The 21,268-nt window shown below is 51.0% G+C and overlaps 1 protein-coding gene across 2 annotated transcripts in view; it reads left to right on the top strand.

Moving 5' to 3' along the window:
* Positions 1 to 21,268, top strand: part of FBXL20 (F-box and leucine rich repeat protein 20) — a 34,411-nt gene that overhangs the window by 7,998 nt on the left and 5,145 nt on the right. Inside the window, exons 2-11 of one of the 2 annotated variants that reach the window (XM_080633512.1) lie at positions 4,510 to 4,571; positions 9,804 to 9,858; positions 11,286 to 11,360; positions 13,593 to 13,687; positions 14,174 to 14,242; positions 14,405 to 14,500; positions 15,563 to 15,689; positions 17,639 to 17,713; positions 19,172 to 19,302; positions 20,847 to 20,907. In XM_080633512.1, the coding sequence (XP_080489638.1) occupies positions 4,510 to 4,571; positions 9,804 to 9,858; positions 11,286 to 11,360; positions 13,593 to 13,687; positions 14,174 to 14,242; positions 14,405 to 14,500; positions 15,563 to 15,689; positions 17,639 to 17,713; positions 19,172 to 19,302; positions 20,847 to 20,907 (846 nt within the window). The remainder of the gene's footprint in view (positions 1 to 4,509; positions 4,572 to 9,803; positions 9,859 to 11,285; positions 11,361 to 13,592; positions 13,688 to 14,173; positions 14,243 to 14,404; positions 14,501 to 15,562; positions 15,690 to 17,638; positions 17,714 to 19,171; positions 19,303 to 20,846; positions 20,908 to 21,268) is intronic. The other variant, XM_080633513.1, reaches the window with a different exon arrangement.

The raw sequence follows: 21,268 nt of genomic DNA, 5'->3' as shown, positions 1-21,268 counted from the left end.
AGCTTCCACCAGGTACAGCTGTGGGCAATGAGTTGATGTCCTGATGATCACAGTATCACAGTATGCTAGAGACTGGAAGGGACCTCAAAAGATCATCTAGTCCAATCCCCCTGCCAGAGCAGGAACACCTAGGTAAGGTTACACAGGAATGTGTCCAGGCGGGTTTTGAATGTCTCCAGAGAAGGAGACTCCACAACCTCCCTGGGCAGCCTGTTCCAGTGTTCTGTCACCCTCACTGAGAAGAAGTTTCTCTCAAGTTTAAGTGGAACCTCTTGTGTTCCAGGCAGCTTCTTGACCAACTCTCCTGTTAACCTGAGCTCTTCAGTGCTTTTCAGGACAAGACGGGTCTTCAATACTCCTGCCTCTGTGTGTGACTGTGTTAGTGTGTGTGTGCGTGTGTGTGTGACTGTGCTAGTGTGCAGGTAAAAGAGCATGGAGAGGGGTGATGCTTCTTGAAAACAGTATGTTTTTATGCAGAAATAAGTTCTGCAAACTGTCACATTGACAGTGACTTGTGATCAGCCTTCAGCTTTATCATAGAACCCCAGCCTGGTTTGTGTTGGAAGGGACCTCAAAGCTCCTCCAGCTCCAACCCCTGCCACGGGCAGGGACCCCTTCCACTGGAGCAGCTTGCTCCAAGCCCCTGTGTCCAACCTGGCCTTGAACACTGCCAGGGACGGGGCAGCCACAGCTTCTCTGGGCACCCTGTGCCAGCGCCTCAGCACCCTCACAGGGAAGAGCTTCTGCCTAAGAGCTCAGCTCAGTCTCCCCTCTGGCAGGTTCAAGCCATTCCCCTTGGCCTGTCCCTACATCCCTTGTCCAAAGCCCCTCTCCAGGTTTCCTGTAGCCCCTTTAGGCTCTGGAGCTGCTCTGAGGTCTCCCCTTCAGGAGCCTTCTCTTCTCCAGGCTGCCCCAGCCCAGCTCTCTCAGCCTGGCTCCAGAGCAGAGCTGCTCCAGCCCTCGCAGCATCTCCATGGCCTTCTCTGGAAACTTCTGCAGTACGGAGAAATGCACTTTGAGTGTGGATTTCCTGAGCAGAGCTGTGTTGGTGATGGCTGTACCTGAGCAGAGCTGTGTTGGTGATGGCTGTACCCCTTTTGCCACTGACACACGGTTGTGTCATGTAATGGGCAGAAGCTGGATCAGCCCAGCATTGGGACACTTCATTTCCATGTTAACTATCACCTCATGCATGCACTCGGGGCAGGATGGAGAGCACAGCATCAGACCCGGGGGAGAGAGGCCGGTGAGGCTGCTGTCTGCATGGCTTTGGAAGCCTGGTCCATGTCAATGCAGGACTTGCTCAGAGGCTGAATGAGTAGGTGCAGTAATGACACAATGCTCTCTATTTTAACTCACCCCATGCCTGCTGGGAGTTGCTTCACTCTCTGAGCTTGCATCAGTTGTTGTTCACTCCCCTCTTTGCATGTATGATGAGTACAGTCCATATGTAGGTGTTTCTTGTGCAGGGACACTCATAATTACACACTCACCCACTGCGCGCTCAGCTCAACACCAAGGTGCTGTTGTCTGCATCCTGCGTGGATGTCATGCAGATGACCCACTTTGGGTGCTGTGCCCTATAATGAGGGCCTGATGTGACCAGAGCCTGACTGGCAGCTCCGGTGTTCCCAGCAGATAAACCTCTTCATTATCCACACTGGGGCCACTAACAGGGATTTACTGTGAGGGTGGTGGGAAGCTGTGGCTGCCCCATCCCTGGCAGTGTTCAAGGCCAGGTTGGACACAGGGGCTTGGAGCAAGCTGCTCCAGTGGAAGGGGTCCCTGCCCATGGCAAGGGGTTGGAGCTGGAGGAGCTTTAAGGTCCCTTCAACCCAAACCAGGCTGGGATCCTGTGTGTTTTTCTGTATCCTGTTGAGCATAACACCTGGTGGTAAAGGATGTGAAGCGGCATGGAAGGAAAAGCAAACTTAGGTCAGTTAGTTTGTATCTCTAGAAGTAATTCCAAAGCCTGGAAGTCTCGAACGGCCTCTACCATTGTTTTCAGACTGGTTTTGTTCTTCTATGGCCCTGCCAAGGAGTCCCAGTGTCCATGGGTGTATTTACCTATCCACACTGCCCTGACTCTACCAATACACCCCAGTGCAGAGCTGCTGGTGTTGGGCACATGCTGTGCTGGAGCCTCCCTGATGCACAGTCTCCATTAACAACAGGCAGTGACTGCTGCCTGCATTCACACAGGCACAGCTGAATTCAGACAAAGCCTTGTTGCCAATACAGATGAGACAGAAAAGGCTGGCTGCTTCTGGAATCTCTATTTTAATCCTTCCTGCCCCTTGCTTGGTCTCTTCCAGGCTGGTTCCTTTTCGGAAGGCTCCTGCTGCTGTCTGATTTGCTCCTTTAGTTTTCCTTCTCCTTTTTCTGTTGAAGGGGTGGAGGGTGCTGGGTCAAATGTAAGGTTCTGGCCTGGACAGTAATGGGGAAGAGCAGAGATCTGCCTGTTTCCTATTGTTCTGGTGGCTGGGGGAATGAAAATCACTGTCTCGTTTTCCCATGAGTAATTCCTCTGCATTTCTCCTTCATTAGAACTCTCTGCAGAATTTCCTTCATTTCCCAGCTGATCAACTGAACCATCTAATGAGGCAGAGCAGGAGCCCTGCATCCAGCCCTGGGGCAGCAGCACAAGAGGGACGTGGAGCTGTTGGAGCGAGGCCAGAGGAGGCCACAGGGATGCTGCGAGGGCTGGAGCAGCTCTGCTCTGGAGCCAGGCTGAGAGAGCTGGGCTGGGGCAGCCTGGAGAAGAGAAGGCTCCTGAAGGGGAGACCTTAGAGCAGCTCCAGTGCCTAAAGGGGCTGCAGGAAAGCTGGAGAGGGGCTTTGGACAAGGGATGTAGGGGCAGGAGCCTGTTGGCTCCTCTCACAGCCACTGCGATGTCTCTCCTGACCCGCTGTGGCTCTCAGCAGTTGGTAGCAGTTGTCACTGAGTCTGAACCAGGTCCTGGGCTCGAGGAGCTGCTCTTGTGCCCGAGTCCGAATGGAGCAGACTTCATGGAACCTGTGTGACTGGGGCAATGGCAAAACCCCCATTTCATCATCTGCAAACAGGGCTGAGGTGGTGCCTGTCTGTGAACCCATTCGGACTCGCTGCCTCGCTGTCATCTGGTGGGAGGTGAGAACAGCATCTAGGGGGGGAACAACACTCGTTCTGAGTGACATGTGAAGGAAGAATGCTGGAGAGTTCGTGGCCCACTTCAGCATCCCTCGGTGTCTTCAGATGCTTAAAACCCAGCTTTGAAGTTTGATGCGTCCAAAAGCACCAGTTTGAGCATCCTCTTGACACGGTGATGTTACTCTCTTGTTTGGTATCACCGATATTCAAAAGCATGTTGGCATTTCCCCTTAGCTTTCCACACTGTCTTTGGTAGGTGAGGGGCTGGATGGATGCTCAGGAACAGGGTGTTTGCTCTTGCAGAAGCTGTTGTCTCGCTGAGGTCTGGCAAACAGCGCCATAAGCCAGGTCTTACTTTCCTTTTTTTAACTCTTAATCTGATCCTGTGCCACAGGAGTGACCTGCCTGAGGCTGGCTTTATTTGCTCTGCATATACACACCTCCATTCCTTCAGAGCACTACAGCAGGCCATTTGAATCAGCTTTTCCAGGCTGGGATTTCCACAGTTCTTAGCAGGTTTGAGGCTCAGGAAGATCAACTTTTAGGTAAAGGTTCAAGAGGAACTTTTATTCATGAAATGAAAGCTCCTTCTCACCGTTCCCTGCTTGGCTTTTGGCAACGGTGAAGGCTTCTAACAGAAGGAGGCATCACTGCTCAGCAGTCTTGGTTCGCAGATCACACTCAGCCTTCCTCCCACAGGCACAAGCGTGTGGAGGTTGGTGGTTTGTTGGGTTTTTCACCATGGCAAGACAATACCGAGTGGTTTAAATCCATGTGGGTGCTTCTCGAGGAGCACACGAGGCACCACTGCCTGCTCTTCGTTGGACTCCTTGGAACAGAGAAGCTTCTCATTCCTTCGGCTGCGCTGAGGTCATTTCAGAGGGTTCAAAGTCCATTGCAGGTTTGTCACTTGTTGGCCACTGCAGTGATTGCCCCCCTCTGCTGTGCTCTGGGGAACAGCACAAGAGGGACGTGGAGCTGTTGGATGAGTCCAGAGGAGGCCATGGGGATGCTGCGAGGGCTGGAGCAGCTCTGCTCTGGAGCCAGGCTGAGAGAGCTGGGCTGGGGCAGCCTGGAGAAGAGAAGGCTCCTGAAGGGGAGACCTCAGAGCAGGGCCTAGAATCTCCGTTTCTGTTCGTCTCTCAACCCACAGAGCCTTCTGGACCATTTATAAACCATATTGGATGTAATAGTCTACCCAACCATCATCTAATCCAGGAGGTTGAAAGCTTGAGCACAAAGTTTCTCTTTCGAGTGTTGCTGGGGCCAGGCATCTGTTTCGGAATGGCCTTGTTAAGCGGCAGCTTCTTCCCTCAGGTAGGTTTTCTTTCCTTCATGAAACCCCATGGCTCAATGGCTTGAATTGTGTTTTCTTTACAGATGTTCTCAAACAACGACGAAGCTGTGATCAACAAGAAGCTTCCAAAAGAGCTGCTGCTCCGGTGAGTCCTTCCCCTTCACAAGCGTGGAGCTCGGGGGCTGGTACTTTGCTGGTTATGCTCATAACTCATGAGCTTGGATCAGGTCACTTTAGAAAAGCCACAGACAAAGAGAAGCGGATCTGAGGTCTGCAGCAGCAGCAGTTTATGCTAAATATGGTTAGGTTTTGGGTTTTCAGATTGCTGTTTTGTAGAGGAAAGAACCCTAGGACTAAAATCCTTAGTGAAAATACATGGTGAGTACCTGCTGATGCCTAGAACAGGATTCTGCCTCTCTCAGTTCAATTCTAGTAAAAAGTGAATTTCTGCACTGCAGTTGGGCACGAGCAGACTTTGTCCTGGTCCTCATCCATAGGAGACATGTTCAGCACAGGGCAGGATGCTCCTGGTGGCAGAGCTCAAGGACCGGGCTTTGAGGGTCGCGGAGGAGAGCTCTGCCCTTCCCTGTGCACACGCATCTGCACCTTCCAGTGTTTGCCTTCCCTGGTGCAGGAGCAGTGATGGGGGGGGTGTGATTGTACCTCGGTCATCACTGTGTGGCATCTGGAAGTAAAGTTGCGTCCGTCAGTGCTTGAAGCTGGGGGGCTGGACCAAATAGAGTGATTGAAATAGTGAAGCATCATCAGTGGAGAAGGCAATTGCAGGTGGCAGCTTGAATTATGGACATGACAAGAAACTGGTAACGTCAGCACCAAGAGGTGATAAAAAGTGTGGGAAGAGGAGCTCTGCCCTGTGGAGATGCTTTTATCTTCTTTGTCTTGCTATCATGGATCATCCCAAGCTGCTGTAGACCGGGGCAAGTGCTGAGGAGCTTGAGGAGCACAGGAGGGAGCAGGAGGGTGAGTTTGTAAATGTTTAAAGTTCATAAGTGATGGTTTGAGAGTTGGAATTCACTGTTAGCATACTGTGAAAATTAATTAGTGGGGATTGACAGTGCAGCCTTTCAAAGAGCAGCTTGGATGCAGTTATCTGCAGGAATCTCCTGTAAATGAGTGTCACTGTCCACAAGACAAAGCCTTGTGTGTTTAAGCAGGGCTGCTGTGTAATGTCTTGTTCTCTGGTTTGTTCATTCTGCAGATGGCATTGATGTCTCATGTAATGTGGCTGCGGAGTGGAAAGCTGTATTTGAGCAAAATGAAGAGTGGGAGGATAGCAGAGGGGTGAACAGCAGCCTTTGTCCCAGCCCCGAGACAGAAATGTGTGACTCCAGTGGTGCTTTTGTCTGGGAGGCTGGGATGGAGGTGGCAAATGCAGTGCAGGGTGTCCTTGCAAAGCTCCTGTCGTGTTCTGCCCTGGTGCTGGTAACAGTGGTGTTTGCTCTGTGTTCCCCAAGGGCAGGACTCTGAACAGAGTGGTTTGTGGCTAGGGATCAGTTGATGGGTCCCAAATCCTTGTCCTCATATTGCTGTGCCTGCTTCAGCTTTGTCTGCTGACAGCTGAGCTTGTAGGAGCTTCCACCTTCATCCATCACTACACCCCTTACACTGACAAAGGAGCCAGCCCTTCACTGCTGCCCCTGCCTCCGTGACCCTCAGCACTGAATTCCTGGTCCATGGCAGCTCTGCCTGTGGTCGTTTCCCCATCCCATCCCTGTTTCCCTGTGCTGGCAGCAACGATCCTCTGGGAAAGGTGCATTCACTCGTTCGAGGGCTGCCTGCCAGGAGCCTGTTCTGTCTGGAAGCCAAACCCCAGCCTCAGATGGGGCAGGGAGATCTCTGCTGCTTCTCCGAAGCAGGTTTGCTCCTGCTGTGACGTGGGGCTGCTCAACAGCTTCCCTTGGCAGCAGGAGCTCTCTTTTCTTTGGTGGTTCATGGGCAGGTCAAGCAGTTCTCAGTTCTCTCCTGCCATAAGCAGCTTTTCCTCTGTGCTGCTGCCTGCCCATCTCCAGCACAGCCGTTGGCATCGCCTTTGCCTTCTGACCTTCAAGTTAATTTATTCCTCAGGAGCTCGAGTTCTGCTCAGGACCAGGCAGGAGCAGGGCTCATTGGGAGCGATGAGTTGACAGCAGAGTTGTAGTTCCTCCTCTGCAGAGCTGCCCACGGGTATAAAATGGGTCCAGAACAAAATGCAACAGGACTGGTGGGTCACTGGATAATTATAGCAGGCTGGAGGTCTAAGCCAGCTCACCTCCAAGCCCGCAGCAGCCAGGGATGGCATTAGAGTCTTGACCCTAATCCAATTAGAATGGCAGTGGGAAAGTGAGGAGTCCTGGAAAACCCTGAGTGGATTAAGAGGCTGGAGGCTGCAGAATGCCCTGGCTGCAGCGTGGCTCAGAGCTGAACTGCTCAGGCAGGGGAGTCCCTTTGTGGTGAAGACTCGATCTGCTACAGTTCCACACTTGAGCTTAATTCCTGTTTGGAATGCAAAGCTCGGTCTGCCTTCACCTGTGATCACTGATGGTAGCTGTTGGTGTGGGTTATTACTGTCTGCTCAGAAGAGCAGAAGGACCAGTGTAAGGGAACAGCAGTCAGCTGGGAGCAGAGCACACCCATTGCGCTGGGTGTACGAATCCACATCCCAGCTCTGGGCTGGCTGATCTGTTAAGGCAGAATTGGGAAAACCATTAGTCATGGAATCCCAGCCTGGGTTGGGGTGAAGAGGCCTCAAAGCTCCTCCAGCTCCAACCCCTGCCACGGGCAGGGACCCCTTCCACTGGAGCAGCTTGCTCCAAGCCCCTGTGTCCAACCTGGCCTTGAACACTGCAGGGATGGGGCAGCCACAGCTTCTCTGGGCACCCTGGGCCAGCGCCTCAGCACCCTCACAGGGAAGAGCTTCTGCCTAAGAGCTCATCTCAGTCTCCCCTCTGGCAGGTTCAAGCCATTCCCCTTGGCCTGTACCTATAGGGACAGCTCCTTAGGGAAGGAAAAGCTGGTTCAGGGTGGTGTTAGAAATCCTCACTGGTGTCATTGTGCCTGCAGGATTTAACCGTGCTCCTGCTGCTCTCCCCGCTTCACCAAAGGGCTGTAGCTGGAGCCAGCTCTGCAATGACCAAACCTCGGAGCAGAGCAGCGACTGCTGCTGCAGGAGTCATTCCTGCAGGCTCATTGTGCTGAATCATGGGCGAGGGCAGGAGCAGTTCAGAACGCACTGAAAAATGCTCTTAAGCTCTGCAGAGCCAAAGACGCCAAAGGGAGCTCCTGGCAGAGCTCAGCACCAGCAGCCTCAGAGGGGCGAAGGGCAAGCGTTCCGCTGTGTTGACATCCCTTTTGCTGCGGGGGCAGCCGGGGAAGGGAGGAGCAGGAAGCAGGAAGCATTTGGCCAAGGCCTCATCGCCCCTATGGAGGGATGAGAGGGTTATTCATAGCCTGGGATTTCCATGGAGAAAGCAATTTAAGGAAAATACAGAAAGCTTGCGTGGTTCCTGACCTGCGTGCTGTTCCCATGGAGCGTGGGGTGGTGTTTGCTGCCACAATGGGAATCTAGGGGGAAAGTAGGAATTTTCCCTTGCTTCTGCCATTTCCCCAGGCTTTCCTTGTATTGTTGTACATGGGCTTTGTGCTGAATAAATCCTCAGTGCTCGCAGACATGCGGGAGTGAATGACACTTAATGGGAGGGGAAGACTTGTCCATCAGCAGGGAGGGTGAAACGGCTGCTCACCTCCAGAAGTGGGTTCCCAAAGCGCTGTTACAGTGAAGTGTGTGTAGCTCTTTTCCAGACCTTTGAAGTGCACATATCTCATGATGGATGTGTAAGGAACAGATGAGAAGTGTCTTGAACCAGACTCCTTGAATCTGTGTGTTCGGGTGGTGTAGAAACACAGGAGCACACGTGGCTGTTGATTCTGCCCTATCCTGGCTGAAGGTTTGACTGCTAAAGCCGTGTGATACCTGTGAGCATCCGTGCTTTGATAAAGAATCTGCATTCATCCTCGAGCAGGAGCATCCTTTTCTCTTCCATCAACACTGATGTTGCTGAAGTGTTTTGTATGTACCTGCTGGTCAAGAAAGATCGATCGTGCGATCATCGTGTCGTGACATAGAATGGGCAAAGAATCCCTGGATGGTTTTGGTTGAAGGGACCTCAAAGCTCCTCCAGCTCCAACCCCTGCCACAGGCAGGGACATCTTCCACTGGAGCAGCTTGCTCTGAGCCCCTGTGTCCAACCTGGCCTTGAACACTGCCAGGGATGGGGCAGCCACAGCTTCTCTGGGCACCCTGTGCCAGCGCCTCAGCACCCTCACAGGGAAGAGCTTCTGCCTAAGAGCTCATCTCAGTCTCCCCTCTGGCAGGTTCAAGCCATTCCCCTTGGCCTGTCCCTACAGGCCCTTGTCCCAAGCCCCTCTCCAGGTTTCCTGCAGCCCCTTCAGGCACTGGAGCTGCTCTAAGGTCTCCCCTTCAGGAGCCTTCTCTTCTCCAGGCTGCCCCAGCCCAGCTCTCTCAGCCTGGCTCCAGAGCAGAGCTGCTCCAGCCCTCGCAGCATCTCCGTGGCCTCCCTCTCGGGACAGCCTGATTTCGGTGCATGGATTATCCCTTGTTTTTCACACAGCTGTTCCGAACACGAGGTGTTGTTAACACAGGGGGAGGAGGAGGATTTTGCTCTGCACCACTGCAGCTCGCAGCCAGGAGATGCGTGTGTCAGGGCAGCGCCTTGGAGACGCGTTCAGCGTTGAGGCGATGTGGTCACTGCTCTGTGGTATGTCATTCCCCTGCCAGGGCACACCCAGGGGCTGAGGCCAACACCCTGGTGTTGCTGTCCTGTTTATTGGGACGAAGGCATTCGGCAATGACACTTTGCAATGCTACACTGGGCTGTGACATCCGTGCTTTCCTCTCGGGCACGTACACCCCTACCTGCGCATGCAATGTACTGAGCCCGTTGGGAGCTCCCCAGTGTGAAGAGATCAATAGGGTTATGTATGGTTTATGGTTATTCAGACAACCTCCCTCTGTGTCAAATAGGAGCCAAACACCCCAGTGTGTATTTTGTGCCCTATCCTGACCTAACTGAACCATTAAGCCACACGATACCCGTGAGCATCTCTTGCTAAACAATCGTACAGTTTGCTGCCAGCAAGCACTACAAGGTGGGAGATGAATATTTCACAGTGCCTCAGTATCTGTGTCCTGCTTTCATGTGTTAACTGCTAACCCTGCATTTCTTTTCACAGTTCAGCTTTCAACTGAATCACAAAGAAGTTTTGCTGTCTCCAGGGCTTTGGTTTCCCCTTTGTTCACCCTGGTTTAATGTGCTTTAAGCATCCATAACCAGGAAGGGTTCTTTTCTTTCTCCTACAGGATTTTCTCCTTCCTGGATGTGGTCACTCTGTGTCGCTGTGCTCAAGTTTCCAGGGTAAGAACCTTCCTCCTTGCTGCTGGATGGAAACAGTTGGGGTGGATTTGGGTGGCTCCAGCCTCCTCTCGCATGTCAGACCACGAGGATTTAGCTGAGGGAGCTTTGTGTCACTCAGCTATTGTTAACACAGGGCCCTAAATAACACCACTATACCAGAAGCTTCTGATATCAGCAGTGAAGGGGGACTCAGAGCTTGAAATCCCTTTGCCAGTGTCCCCTGCATGGCTACTATGTGGAGCTGGCTCCCTTTTTGCCCAAGACCCCTCCAGTCAGCCCAGGTTTGTTTGTGCTGATGAAACCACCATCCTTGGAGGAGTCTAAAATGGCATCTTGTGGGGTTTGGTGGAGAGACACGTCAATGAAAGTGGCTTTCCTGTAGTTGAAGTAAGGATGGAGTTGAACTGGGTCTGTTTTCCTCAGGGTTGTTTTTTCCTGAAGCAGCTCCTAGTTTTCAGGGCTTCAGCTCCTGAAATCCAGCTTGGATGATCCGCTTGGGAAATCTCCACCTGCAGGTCCAGTGACAGGCACCACATCTGTTTGGATCCTCTGTCTTGCCAGTGTCTACTCAGCTGCACAGAGGAGGCATCACTGCAGCAGGAGGGGGGAGTGGGTTCCATGCGGAGGGTGTTTGCAGTGGTGTGGTCAGCGCCCTGGCAGTGCTGAGTGACACCTGATGCATTTATTCTCTGCTGGAGCTCTTAACTTCTCTCATGGTGATAACCGGATCTTAAACCACATTAGCCATGAGATTTAAAAGGCAGGGGTTTAATGAATACTTACAGTTCTGCCTGTACATGGCTTGCACAAGAGCTACTACATGGTGATGGAGATGCAGCTTAGTGCATGTCATAGATGTAGTATAAAACCATGCAGATACACATACATGTTGTTGGTCATAATGATGGGCTCATGGTTAGGATGAGATCTAGTTGTGCACCTTGATTATGTCATGCATACTTCAAGTTCTGGTTACCAAGCCCCCATCCCAGCACCACTGAGCCCTCTGCACCCTCAGCCTGGCTTCTCTTGGAGGTGTAGGTACCCAATATAGGGTTTCCTCAGGTGCCGGTATCCTTCTTGTTCACAGTGGCCCCACTATAGCATCCCCTAAAGGCTTTGGTATAGCTGGATTAGAGGGGATTAAATTGCATCCAGGATGATGAAGATGCTGCAGCACTGCCTCCTGTCCTGCCTCAGCATCTTCACCTCGTGTGGGAGCACCAGTGGCTGGGGCACCATGGGCTTGGAAGAGTGTGCCCCATAGTGAGGGGACTCTTGTCTGAGCAAGAGATGCTCTAGTGACCTGTTGCTTTTACATCTGAGCCACAGTGTTGGTTCTGAAAGGAGCCAACTGTAACTGGGTCTGCACTGGCATCTTTTTTCCCTATTAACAAGACATTTACCTTTCTTTTCCCCCAATAAAGGCATGGAATGTTCTGGCCCTGGATGGCAGCAACTGGCAGCGAATTGACCTGTTTGATTTCCAGAGGGATATTGAGGTATAATTAAGTGACATACAAACCTGTTTTTCTTGTTTAAAATGTAATTACAGCCCAGAATGGATTAATACTCCCAATGTAGCCCTCGTTGCCTTCCCTGGGGAGAGAAATCATTCGTTTCAGTTCTTCTTAGCTTCAGGGAGGCTTTAAAGCCTTGGCAATCTATTCAGCTTTTGAAAATGGACAGGATTCTGTATCTGTATCACGACTTAAAGGCAGTAATAGAAGGGAAGTGGTTTTGTGTGTGCTCTGAGACCAGAAATAAGGAGAACAGTTCCATTCTGGTGGAGAGCTACTGCTCTTGTAGAGCAGAATGGAGGCTACTTTTCACTTAGGTGTTAACAGAGCCCTGACTTAGACCATTAACACTGAGTATCTCTTGAAACATGGCCTGAACATGTCTGTCCTGTCCTGGCTTAGCTTTAATATCAGACATTGAAATGGGCATGAAGGTGTTTTGGGGGGGATAAGGCTAAAGTAGTGCCTAAGAAAGGCTTTGTTGTAGCTGTTCCGAGTGTGTAAGACTGGGGTTCCTCAGCACTGAGAGGAATGGATGCTGCTGTGCTGGTCTTCAAGTGGAACTTGCATTGGTTAGGAAAAGGGAATGGTCTATCCTCTTTATAATGTATTGGAGCAGGGAAATAGGGAGCAGATCGTTTTAACTCATAACAGAGGCGTAACCCAGATGAGGGCTGAAGATTCTCACCCATGGGAACTGGTGGGAAATACACCCGTTATTTGAGGAGGAAATGGTGAAATTCATCTCCTGCTGCTGTATCTGAGCAGCTCAGACCCCTTGCTATAGGAGGAGGTCTGTGGTACTGCACCTTCAGGGTCTGAGTGGCCTGAGGCTTCTTGGAGGAAGTAAATGGTGTGATTTGCTTGATTTGAACCCTTGGGAGTTCTGGCTTTCCTTCCATGGAGGCAGAGCAGAGTTACGGATGGAGCCTGGTTCAGGGCTGGAAGGAGCACTGCGAATACGAGCGATGCTCTTCTCATTCACCAGCACTTTTCACGTGGGTTTCATGCCTCTTTGTTCTGTCACCTCCCCATACAGCAGACAGAGGTTCCTGCAGAAGCACAGGCCCTTTGAAAACACAGCGCTTGGATAGGTTGTACCTAACCTGAAAGCACCTCCAGGGCTGCCTGGTGTCTGCATGTCCTTTGCTTTAAAGGAATGTGCACCCATTGAGGTGACCTCTCTCCAGAATCCTCTCATCCAAGCCTTTGAATTCCAAAGCTTGCCGGAGGAACTGCGGAACCACACAGGCTGGGTCAGGTTTTCCAGCCCTTCCACATGGAAGTGGAGGTTGAGCCCCAGCCCTCAGCCAGGGCAGTGCTTCCACAGTGCACCACAGCCAGACGTCACCAGAACCTCATCCAGAGGTCTCATTGAGCTCATTCCCCTTTTGATCGTGGGGTTATGATGCTTGCTCAGTTTCTGGACTGGAGAATGATTATAGAAGACTCTCATCACTGGTACAAGGTCTTACATGCCAACTGCTACTTGAAGAACCAAGGGATGTTCCTGCTCTGTGATGAACAAGCATGTAGACAAGGGGAGGAGGTGACTGAATCTCTGCACACTGATACCAATATTCTCTCAATGGTTTTGGGGGCTTGGAGCAAGCTGCTCCAGTGGAAGGTGTCCCTGCCCATGGCAGGGGTTGGAGCTGGATGAGCTTTAAGGTGCCTTCCAACCCAAACCAGTGTGTGGTTGTGTGTGTGATTCATTCACAGTGAGCAATAGCTGGGTCAATGCCAGCCTGTCTGCAGAGATGCTCAGTGGTGTCTCTGGAGGCTCCCAGTGATACAGATCTCTTGAGCACAGATGTTTGCATCCCTTTTTCTCTGAGAAGGAGACTACTGGCCTGGTTCTGCCTCATGTCTCTCTTGAACAGAGTTCATTATAGGCAGTTATAGGGCTTATTTGCAAGTCTTACTGCCCTGTTGTAGCCAGGGCACTGCTGCTTTCAGCTATGGTTGTCCCGGAGCTCTGAACTGGAGGAAGCTCCTCCGTCATCAGCCTGCGTGGCTTTAGGTGGTTGTTCCTTATCTCTCCATCTTCAGAAGCTGAATAATTCTCCCTTTCCCTGCCCTACATCCTTACCCTGGCCTTTGTGTTTGTGAGCACTGCTTTCCCTAGAACAGCAACCTGGTTAATCTGCAGCATTGGGAGCTCAATCTGGGGCTGATCGGGGTCCTCATTGTGCTGCTTTGTGTCTCCAACAGGGCCGGGTGGTTGAGAACATCTCCAAGAGATGTGGGGGTTTCCTGCGGAAGCTCAGCCTCCGCGGCTGCCTGGGAGTGGGAGACAACGCACTGAGGTACTGGGGTGGCTTCTTCCTGCTCTTAAAGGTGATGGGAAAAGAGATCCCATCTCTGCAGGCTCTGAGGAACACTTTGGACCTGAGCTCTTTAGCCTGTGTGCCTAACATCAGCCATCGAGAGCAGTAACACAGAAGCCTTTTGAATTTATCATTTAACGTGGAAGCCTTTTTAATGCTCATTTCTCATTAAAGCCTTTTTAATTTATCATGGTTTAGCTTCACACAGTAACTGTTTTTCTCAGTGCTCATTAAAACCTTGCCAGCTGCTGCTGCAGGAATTGGCACTGAGTTACTAGCCTTTGCCTTAAGGCTGGCAGATCCCAAGGCAAAGATGTGGGGCAGCATCGATTCTTTCTGTTGTATATTCACTTATTTGGGGGCAAGTCTATAAACTCTGTCTGTGCTCCCGTTAAAGCAAAGGCTGTCAAACACCTGGAATTGCATTGCCTGAAATCCAGGGTTTTCCCTTTTCCTTTCTTCAAGAACGTTTGCCCAGAACTGCAGGAACATCGAAGTCCTGAACCTGAATGGCTGCACCAAGATCACCGACGCGTGAGTAGAACTCCTTCCTCTCTTTGCATCCCCTTTCCCGTGGGCACCACGCTGGATTCTCCATCCCTGGTTTAAGGGAAGGCCTGTGGTCGGTGATAGAATGCATGTGGTGGGATCTGCGTGTGACTCTGTGGCCTGAGTGTCTGCTCTGTTCTCTTGCAGGACATGTACCAGCCTCAGCAAGTTCTGCTCTAAACTCAGGCACCTTGACCTGGCTTCCTGCACTTCCATAACCAACCTGTCCCTGAAAGCACTCAGGTAGGAGTCAACAACGTTGGCTTTTGCTGGTGGTTTGCAGAGCCACCACTGCCTGTGTCTTGTGTGCCTTGGAGGAGACTGACACAGGCTGAGGTGTAGCTGTGATTTAGAGGTCAGGTGTTCACCAGCAGAGCTCAGTGTTCACGTTGTGCCTCCTGGTTTGCTGAGAACGGAGGAGGAGGACTCAGTAAACCTGCCCTCAGCCTTGTTTGTATCCGTCCTGATGGCCATGAGCGGTAGAAGAAAGGAGTGTGCTCTATTAAAGCCTTTGGGGCCTTTCTGAGTCCTTTCTGAAGTGCTCCTTTTTCAGCTTCTTCACTCCAAGTGTGCCATTGCTGCTTAGCAGTTGGTTAGAGAGCTAGAGGGTGAGCACCAGCATGTGGCTGGCTGGTTGAACTGCTTAGGAGGCACAGAACTGCTTAAGTCTGCTCAGTGGAATGGCCAAGTAATGTAGAAAAGGGAAGGACAGACATTGGTATCTATTGGTGGGAAGATACTGGGATGGGAAAAGAGGCAGGAAAACCCCACTGAAGGTAACAATAGAGGCCAAGCTATTAAAAAATAATACTTACAAATTCAGTATAATCTAAGATCATAATACATTCAGATTTATTAATAAGAGAATAAAAGAAAATACAGGGAAGCTGTGTCACAGGAAAAAACCACTGCAGAGTGAATCTGGACACCAGAAGAAAACATTTGGAAGAGCAAGTGAATGGTTCTGTTCTTTTGGAGCCTGTTTTTCCCTTCCCTTGAGCATCTTCTTCCTCATCCCTGTTTTCCCAAGATCACATTTGTGCTGCAGCTCTCTCAGGAAGATGGTGGCGTGTTCCTGCTTACAAATTGAGTGTTACTCCTCCTGGCAGCTGTTTGCAGATGCAGTTACACCTGGGCAGAAATCAGCCCTAGTTTGGGTTGGGTTGAGGGTGCTTTGGTTGTATTTGGATCCAGAAAGCCTTCAATGTGTGTCTTTGTGTAGGAGCTGGGGGGGTGTCCAGAATGGGATCACTCAGCGGGATTTCTTCCCAAACCAAACCCAAGCTTTTCCTTTCCCTCCCAAAGCGAGGGCTGCCCATTGCTGGAACAGCTGAACATCTCCTGGTGTGACGAAGTGACCAAGGATGGCATCCAGGCCCTGGTGAGAGGCTGCGGAGGACTCAAAGCCCTGTTCCTGAAAGGCTGCACAGAGGTACTGCCCTAGAGAGAGGGCTCAGAGCGAATCACAGCTCCCTTCTGCTCTCCCTGGAAGTGTGGGGATGAAGGAGTGGGGGTTTTCCCATTTGCTGGAATGACTCTGTTGGAGATTAACTGCTTTTACTGAGATACGTTAATAGCTCTGAGCTCGGTGTGAATAATGGGACAGGGAACAAATTGCTGTAGAATCATTCTTCTTTCTTGCCCACTGGGGACACATTGAGAAAACTTTGCTTCCAAAGGAGATAACTTTATTATTCAGGGCTGCACCCATCCGTTTCTGAGGGCTCAGATGTCAGAAAGCGTGCCAGAACTTTGCTCTGAGCTGGTGATGGGATCTCCTCTGCATGGCCTTTGGATCTTGTACTTAGTCCAAGAGAATCACTGTGCGTGTGCCTCCTTGCAAAGACATCTCTGCAGCAGTCAGGAACATGCTACTGCTTCAAGTACATTGTAGAGCTCTTGAGCTATAACTGTGCTTTGAAGAGGCTGCAGAGACTGTGGTAGTTGTACTTTGGACATGTAAATGGTGCAGACTCTTACAGCTGAAAGGGGATTTTGCCCCCTTGTTGTGCTTTCTGTTACTTAGACTGATTTCCTTTACTCTTGCTTTGCTGTCTTAGCTCCGTGTGTTAAATACTTCCCCATATTGCAGCTTTACTAAGGAGTTACAAGGAGGAGCATGAAGATGCTCTAAGCCTGGAGCAGCTCTGCTCTGGAGCCAGGCTGAGAGAGCTGGGCTGGGGCAGCCTGGAGAAGAGAAGGCTCCTGAAGGGGAGACCTTAGAGCAGCTCCAGTGCCTAAAGGGGCTGCAGGAAACCTGGAGAGGGGCTTTGGACAAGGGCCTGTAGGGACAGGCCAAGGAGGACATGGGCTGAGGTCTTTTCAATGCATTCTGATGGGCAAGAAAGGAGCAAACACGTATCTGAGAATCTTATCCTTGAAAAAGGAGGGTAAATCTGAGCCTGCAGGGCTTGAAACCGTGAGCCAGAGACGCCCAAGGGTTTAAGGGCCTCAAGGTAGACCTGGAAAATGAGTTCTCATCTGTCAGCTCCTTCTACCTGCCCTTTGGCTTGGATCTGGGGTTAGGGCTTCCTTAAGCCCAAGTCAGTCAGTGCCCTTTTCCTCTGCTGTGTGTAGATAACCAGCACTAGGTTCTGGTGTTACAAAAAGCATATTTTCCCCTGTTTCTGGCCACCAAAAGTCCTGCAAGCTGCTGCTAAGCAAAGCAGCACCACACTGCTGATGGGCACAAAGCACTCATACCCAAGGCAGCCCAGCTGGAAGGGCTGGAGTCAGTGGTTCTTCCAAATGGATGCTGCTGTCAGGGTTTTAATACATGAGATGGGTTTACATTACTTTATAATATATATATATAATACATTACGTGGCTGTAAAACTGACTTGATTAAAGGTGCAATCTCAGGCTCTTCCGAGGATTCAGGTCACAGGAACAGCTTGAGTTTCTAGTATTTATGGAGTCGTGAGTAATATTGATGGCAATACATCCTTGTTATCAATTACTTGCCATCTGCTCTTAGAGATTTATGAATAGCAGCTTTTCTTTATCAGCAGGAAGCAACCTGGACATGTTTGGGCTGCTCACATCAAAGTAAGGCTCTCTCTGGGTCCCACTATTGCAGTATAAAGGTGGTGGCACTTCCAAGCCCTCGCTAGGGAAGCATTTCCTCCATCCCTGATTTCGCTGCTTGCTTTGTTACATCTGTGTTTGACCAGCTCAGCCTCTCTTGAATCAGTAACTTAAGTGTTGGGGGTCTCTGAACCCTGCTCCTGAGGGGCTTAAAAACCAAAAGCCAAGGGCGCACTGCCCTTCTGCCCCGTGGGTATCCAAACCACAGATGCTTTATTATCCCCCAAGCTTTATTGTGTAGCTCACTTCAAGTATGAACACGTTGCTTCAGTTTCTGATTCTTTCCTTTCCAGCTCGAGGACGAAGCTCTGAAGTACATTGGTGCCCATTGTCCTGAACTGGTCACTTTAAACCTTCAAACATGCTTAGTAAGTAAAGCTTCCTGTGATGTCCCCATGCAGCCCCAGTGTGGTGCTGGTAGAGGCCATCTCTAAGCAGAACCCTGCAGAATGTGCTCCATCCCAGGAGCATCAGCACCAGTGCAGGCAGGGAAATGGGGAATTTACGAGGCTTTCAAAACCAATGGATGAAACCCAGCTTGTTGGGAGCATTCAGTAACGTTGAATAAGCCCCAGAGCAGTGTCACGGCACTGGCTTTGTCACGGTTGTTTTGTCTCTTTGCCCTGCTTCATCTGCAGGAGGAGCTGGAAAAATCCTTTCCATTGGCCTGGAATGCTTGGATGCTGCTCTGGGCCCGCAGCTCCTCGGGCCTCTTCATAAAGCTCAACCAAGAAGTGCACTTTCCCTGCCCAAAAGGGCTCTTGAGCAGTTACTCTGCAGTGCCAAAAATGTCTGTTTCTGCCAAAAAAGAACTTGGAATGGGCTCTTTGCACACACAAACTGGAGCCAGGGTGATGCAGGCGATACCTGGACAGGCTCTGCCTTTTCCATGCAAGTGAGCAGAGCCTTTGGGGATGCAGGGCTGTTCTTGCCCAGTCCTGTTGAACTTGTAGCTTTAGCAGTTATGAGGCCAGTGCCCATCCATGAGACTGGGGCTGAGCTGTTAGCAAGTTCCAGACCTGTATCTGCGGTCTTGGGAAGAGGCAATGGGAAGAAAGGAGGAGAAAACTGATAAGGTTCTTGATCTCCTTACCTGAAAACGCCAAGTTCTGCTCAGTTTCTGCTTCTTCTCCCTCCAGAGCTTGGGTTTACCAGCCCATAGACTTGCTGTTAAACGAAGCAATGCTAGTCCCAAAAGTTGGTGTTTTCCTGTGGGAATTGGGTCTGGCTGCCTCTGAAAGTCCAGTGAGGTTTAACCTGGTCCTCAGTGTGCACAGCCTCTGCCCCCCGTTATCCCTTTTCCCTTATCCCACTGCCTGTGTCGCTCGCCCACACAGACTCCCAGCCCCACACAAGGAAGAGCACATCTGGAGCAGATTTGTGCCCTGTTGCCATCCCGCTGCAGAGCATGTGGGGCTGGATGGACCCCGTGTGCCTGGGGATGCTGCTGTCTCTTCCAGCTCCGGTTTTGGTCCCAGACCACTGAAGTGTAGTTTTACAAGGCTGTGAAAACCTGTAGCTTATTTTGGGGGTAACTCTGCCTGTTGAGTGAGTCTGGACCCGCTGTTACCTTGCCTCCCCTTCCACTCAGAAACACTTCCATGCGTGTGGAATCGCTTCCCCAACGCTCACAAGTCACGTTCAGCGTGGCTTACCCTGCGTCGGCTGCTCCAGTGAAATAGCTGCATGCGTTTTGGGGTTAAAAGAAGCATAACTCGGCCTCAGGGACGTGCCTGGTTGGAAGCCTGAGCAGGAGCACAAGCAGCGCCTTTGCTCCTCCACCTGCGCTGTTATGGCTTGTGATGTGGTTGTTGTTTTTCTTGTAGCAAATAACAGATGATGGTCTCATTACAATATGCAGAGGATGCCACAAGTTGCAATCCTTGTGTGCTTCAGGCTGCTCTAACATTACAGATGCCATCCTGAACGCCCTGGGACAGAACTGCCCAAGGCTTAGGTAAGTTTGCAGCACAGTTACCCCAGCTCCAGCCACCTTGGTGACGTGGTCCTGTTGCGTTTGAGCCTGTTTATAGACACTGAAATCCTCTCTAAAAGGGCTCTTTTGATCACTGAGCTTTCTGCAGGTGTTTGCTGGGGGGGGTCATGGATGTACCCAAACCCCTGGTTTCTGAGCTCCTGTGGGTGAAGCAGTGGTAAGAGGGCTCCGTGCCATGCTGACGTGTGCTGCCAATGGCAGCAGGCTCCTTCTACACCACGATGCTTTTGTTCCCTGGTGAAAACCGGGTGAGGTTAGGTGACTGTTGTACTGAGAACACACGGGAACTGCACAGTTTCCTCCTGCCGTGTGGTGTTAACAGGTTTTTCATGCTGGTTTGGGTGGTTTCAGATGGAATCTGTGCGAACTCGCTCTGCTTGACAGAGTGGGGCTCCCAGCAGCAGCTCTGCAGGTGCTTGCTTCCTTCTGTGTTATCTTTTAGACTCTCTTTCTATTAGGACCAGTTTCTGCAGGAGGACTTCACTATAATGCAGCAAATACCCAGGTGCAGAAAGAAGAGAGAGTTTTATTCTCTGACATCCCTAAGAGCTGAGTGGCTGCATTAAATGGCACAAAATAGGTGCCTTCCAGGGGAAACAAAGCACAACTGTGTTCTGTGCTAGCCCATTTAGAGCATTACGGGTACAAATGCATGGAAACCAGTGTCGAAAGAGGAAGGTAAAGCATCATTTCAGTTCCAAATGGTTTCTGTGTTCCTGTTCAGCTGCAGCTGTACAGTGTTAAGCTCCATAGGGTAAAATCCATAATGCACTTTAGGGAAGTTGGCTTCTTTTCCTGTAAAGGTGAGTGAATTTGGTACCACTGTGAAGGAAACCTCAGCAGGAAGTGCCTGCCAGCAAGCTTATCTGTTGTCACAGCAGCAAATGGTTCACCTCTTAAGACTTCAGACTCTTCTATCATGGCATTAAATACTTATTCTCCAGTGCTCATCTCTCAGGTGGCTGTGTTTTACACCACCTTTTGTTGTGTTTTACACCCTTTTCATGGTGAGATCCCGCCTTTGGGAATGCCTTTAACCTGCCAGAGATGAGCTCTTAGGCAGAAGCTCTTCCCTGTGAGGGTGCTGAGGCGCTGGCACAGGGTGCCCAGAGAAGCTGTGGCTGCCCCATCCCTGGCAGTGTTCAAGGCCAGGTTGGACACAGGGACTTGGAGCAAGCTGCTCCAGTGGAAGGTGTCCCTGCCCATGGCAAGGGGTTGGAGCTGGAGGAGCTTTGAGGTCCCTTCATCCCAACCCACTGTGGGATTCTATGGTCTCCCAGGTCAGCCCTTCCTGCCTTGGCGTTCCCCTGTAGCCTGACTCCTTGTTCCCTCTCCCTGTGGCCTGCCCTCAGGTATGGAGGGTGGCTGCTCTGGGCACATCCATTCTTTCGGGGAGCAGAGCCTGAACTGGGTCAGAACTTTCCTGGGGTGCTGGGAGCTTGTAATGAAACGCTCTGAGAAGCCAAATGCCTGCACCGTGGTGATTCTCAACTCTTTCTGTGCAGAATATTAGAAGTTGCAAGGTGTTCCCAGCTAACAGATGTGGGCTTTACCACTCTAGCTAGGGTAAGTGCTCCTTCCCCAGTGTCTTTGCTTGCTTTTCGTGATGGATGTGAATGACCGGTGCCTTTCTCTTGGCTGTGCCACCGAACTGGGGCTGTTTGTAATCTTTGCCGTTGCCCTGAGCCACGCATCCTGTAGGCAATGGAGGTAAAAACCCCATTGTTTGATCTGCTGTAGTAACCTGGGTTGTGCGCAAGCAACCCTCAATTTAACTGCCCTCATTTGCTAGGACTAGAACACTTCTGTGCCTTTACATGGTCCTTTACTGTACCTTGGTGCTGGGCATAGAGAAGCAGCACCGTGATGTTCATGGCGAGGACCTTGCAGTTTGAATAGGAGCTGTGTTATTGTGGTTGTGGTACCG

Source organism: Psittacula echo (genome assembly GCF_963264785.1).
Source record: "Psittacula echo genome assembly, chromosome: 23".
Lineage (NCBI taxonomy): Eukaryota > Metazoa > Chordata > Aves > Psittaciformes > Psittacidae > Psittacula > Psittacula echo.
The sequence above is the reverse complement of the archived record's forward strand: the minus strand, read 5'-3'. Positions and strand labels throughout refer to the sequence as shown.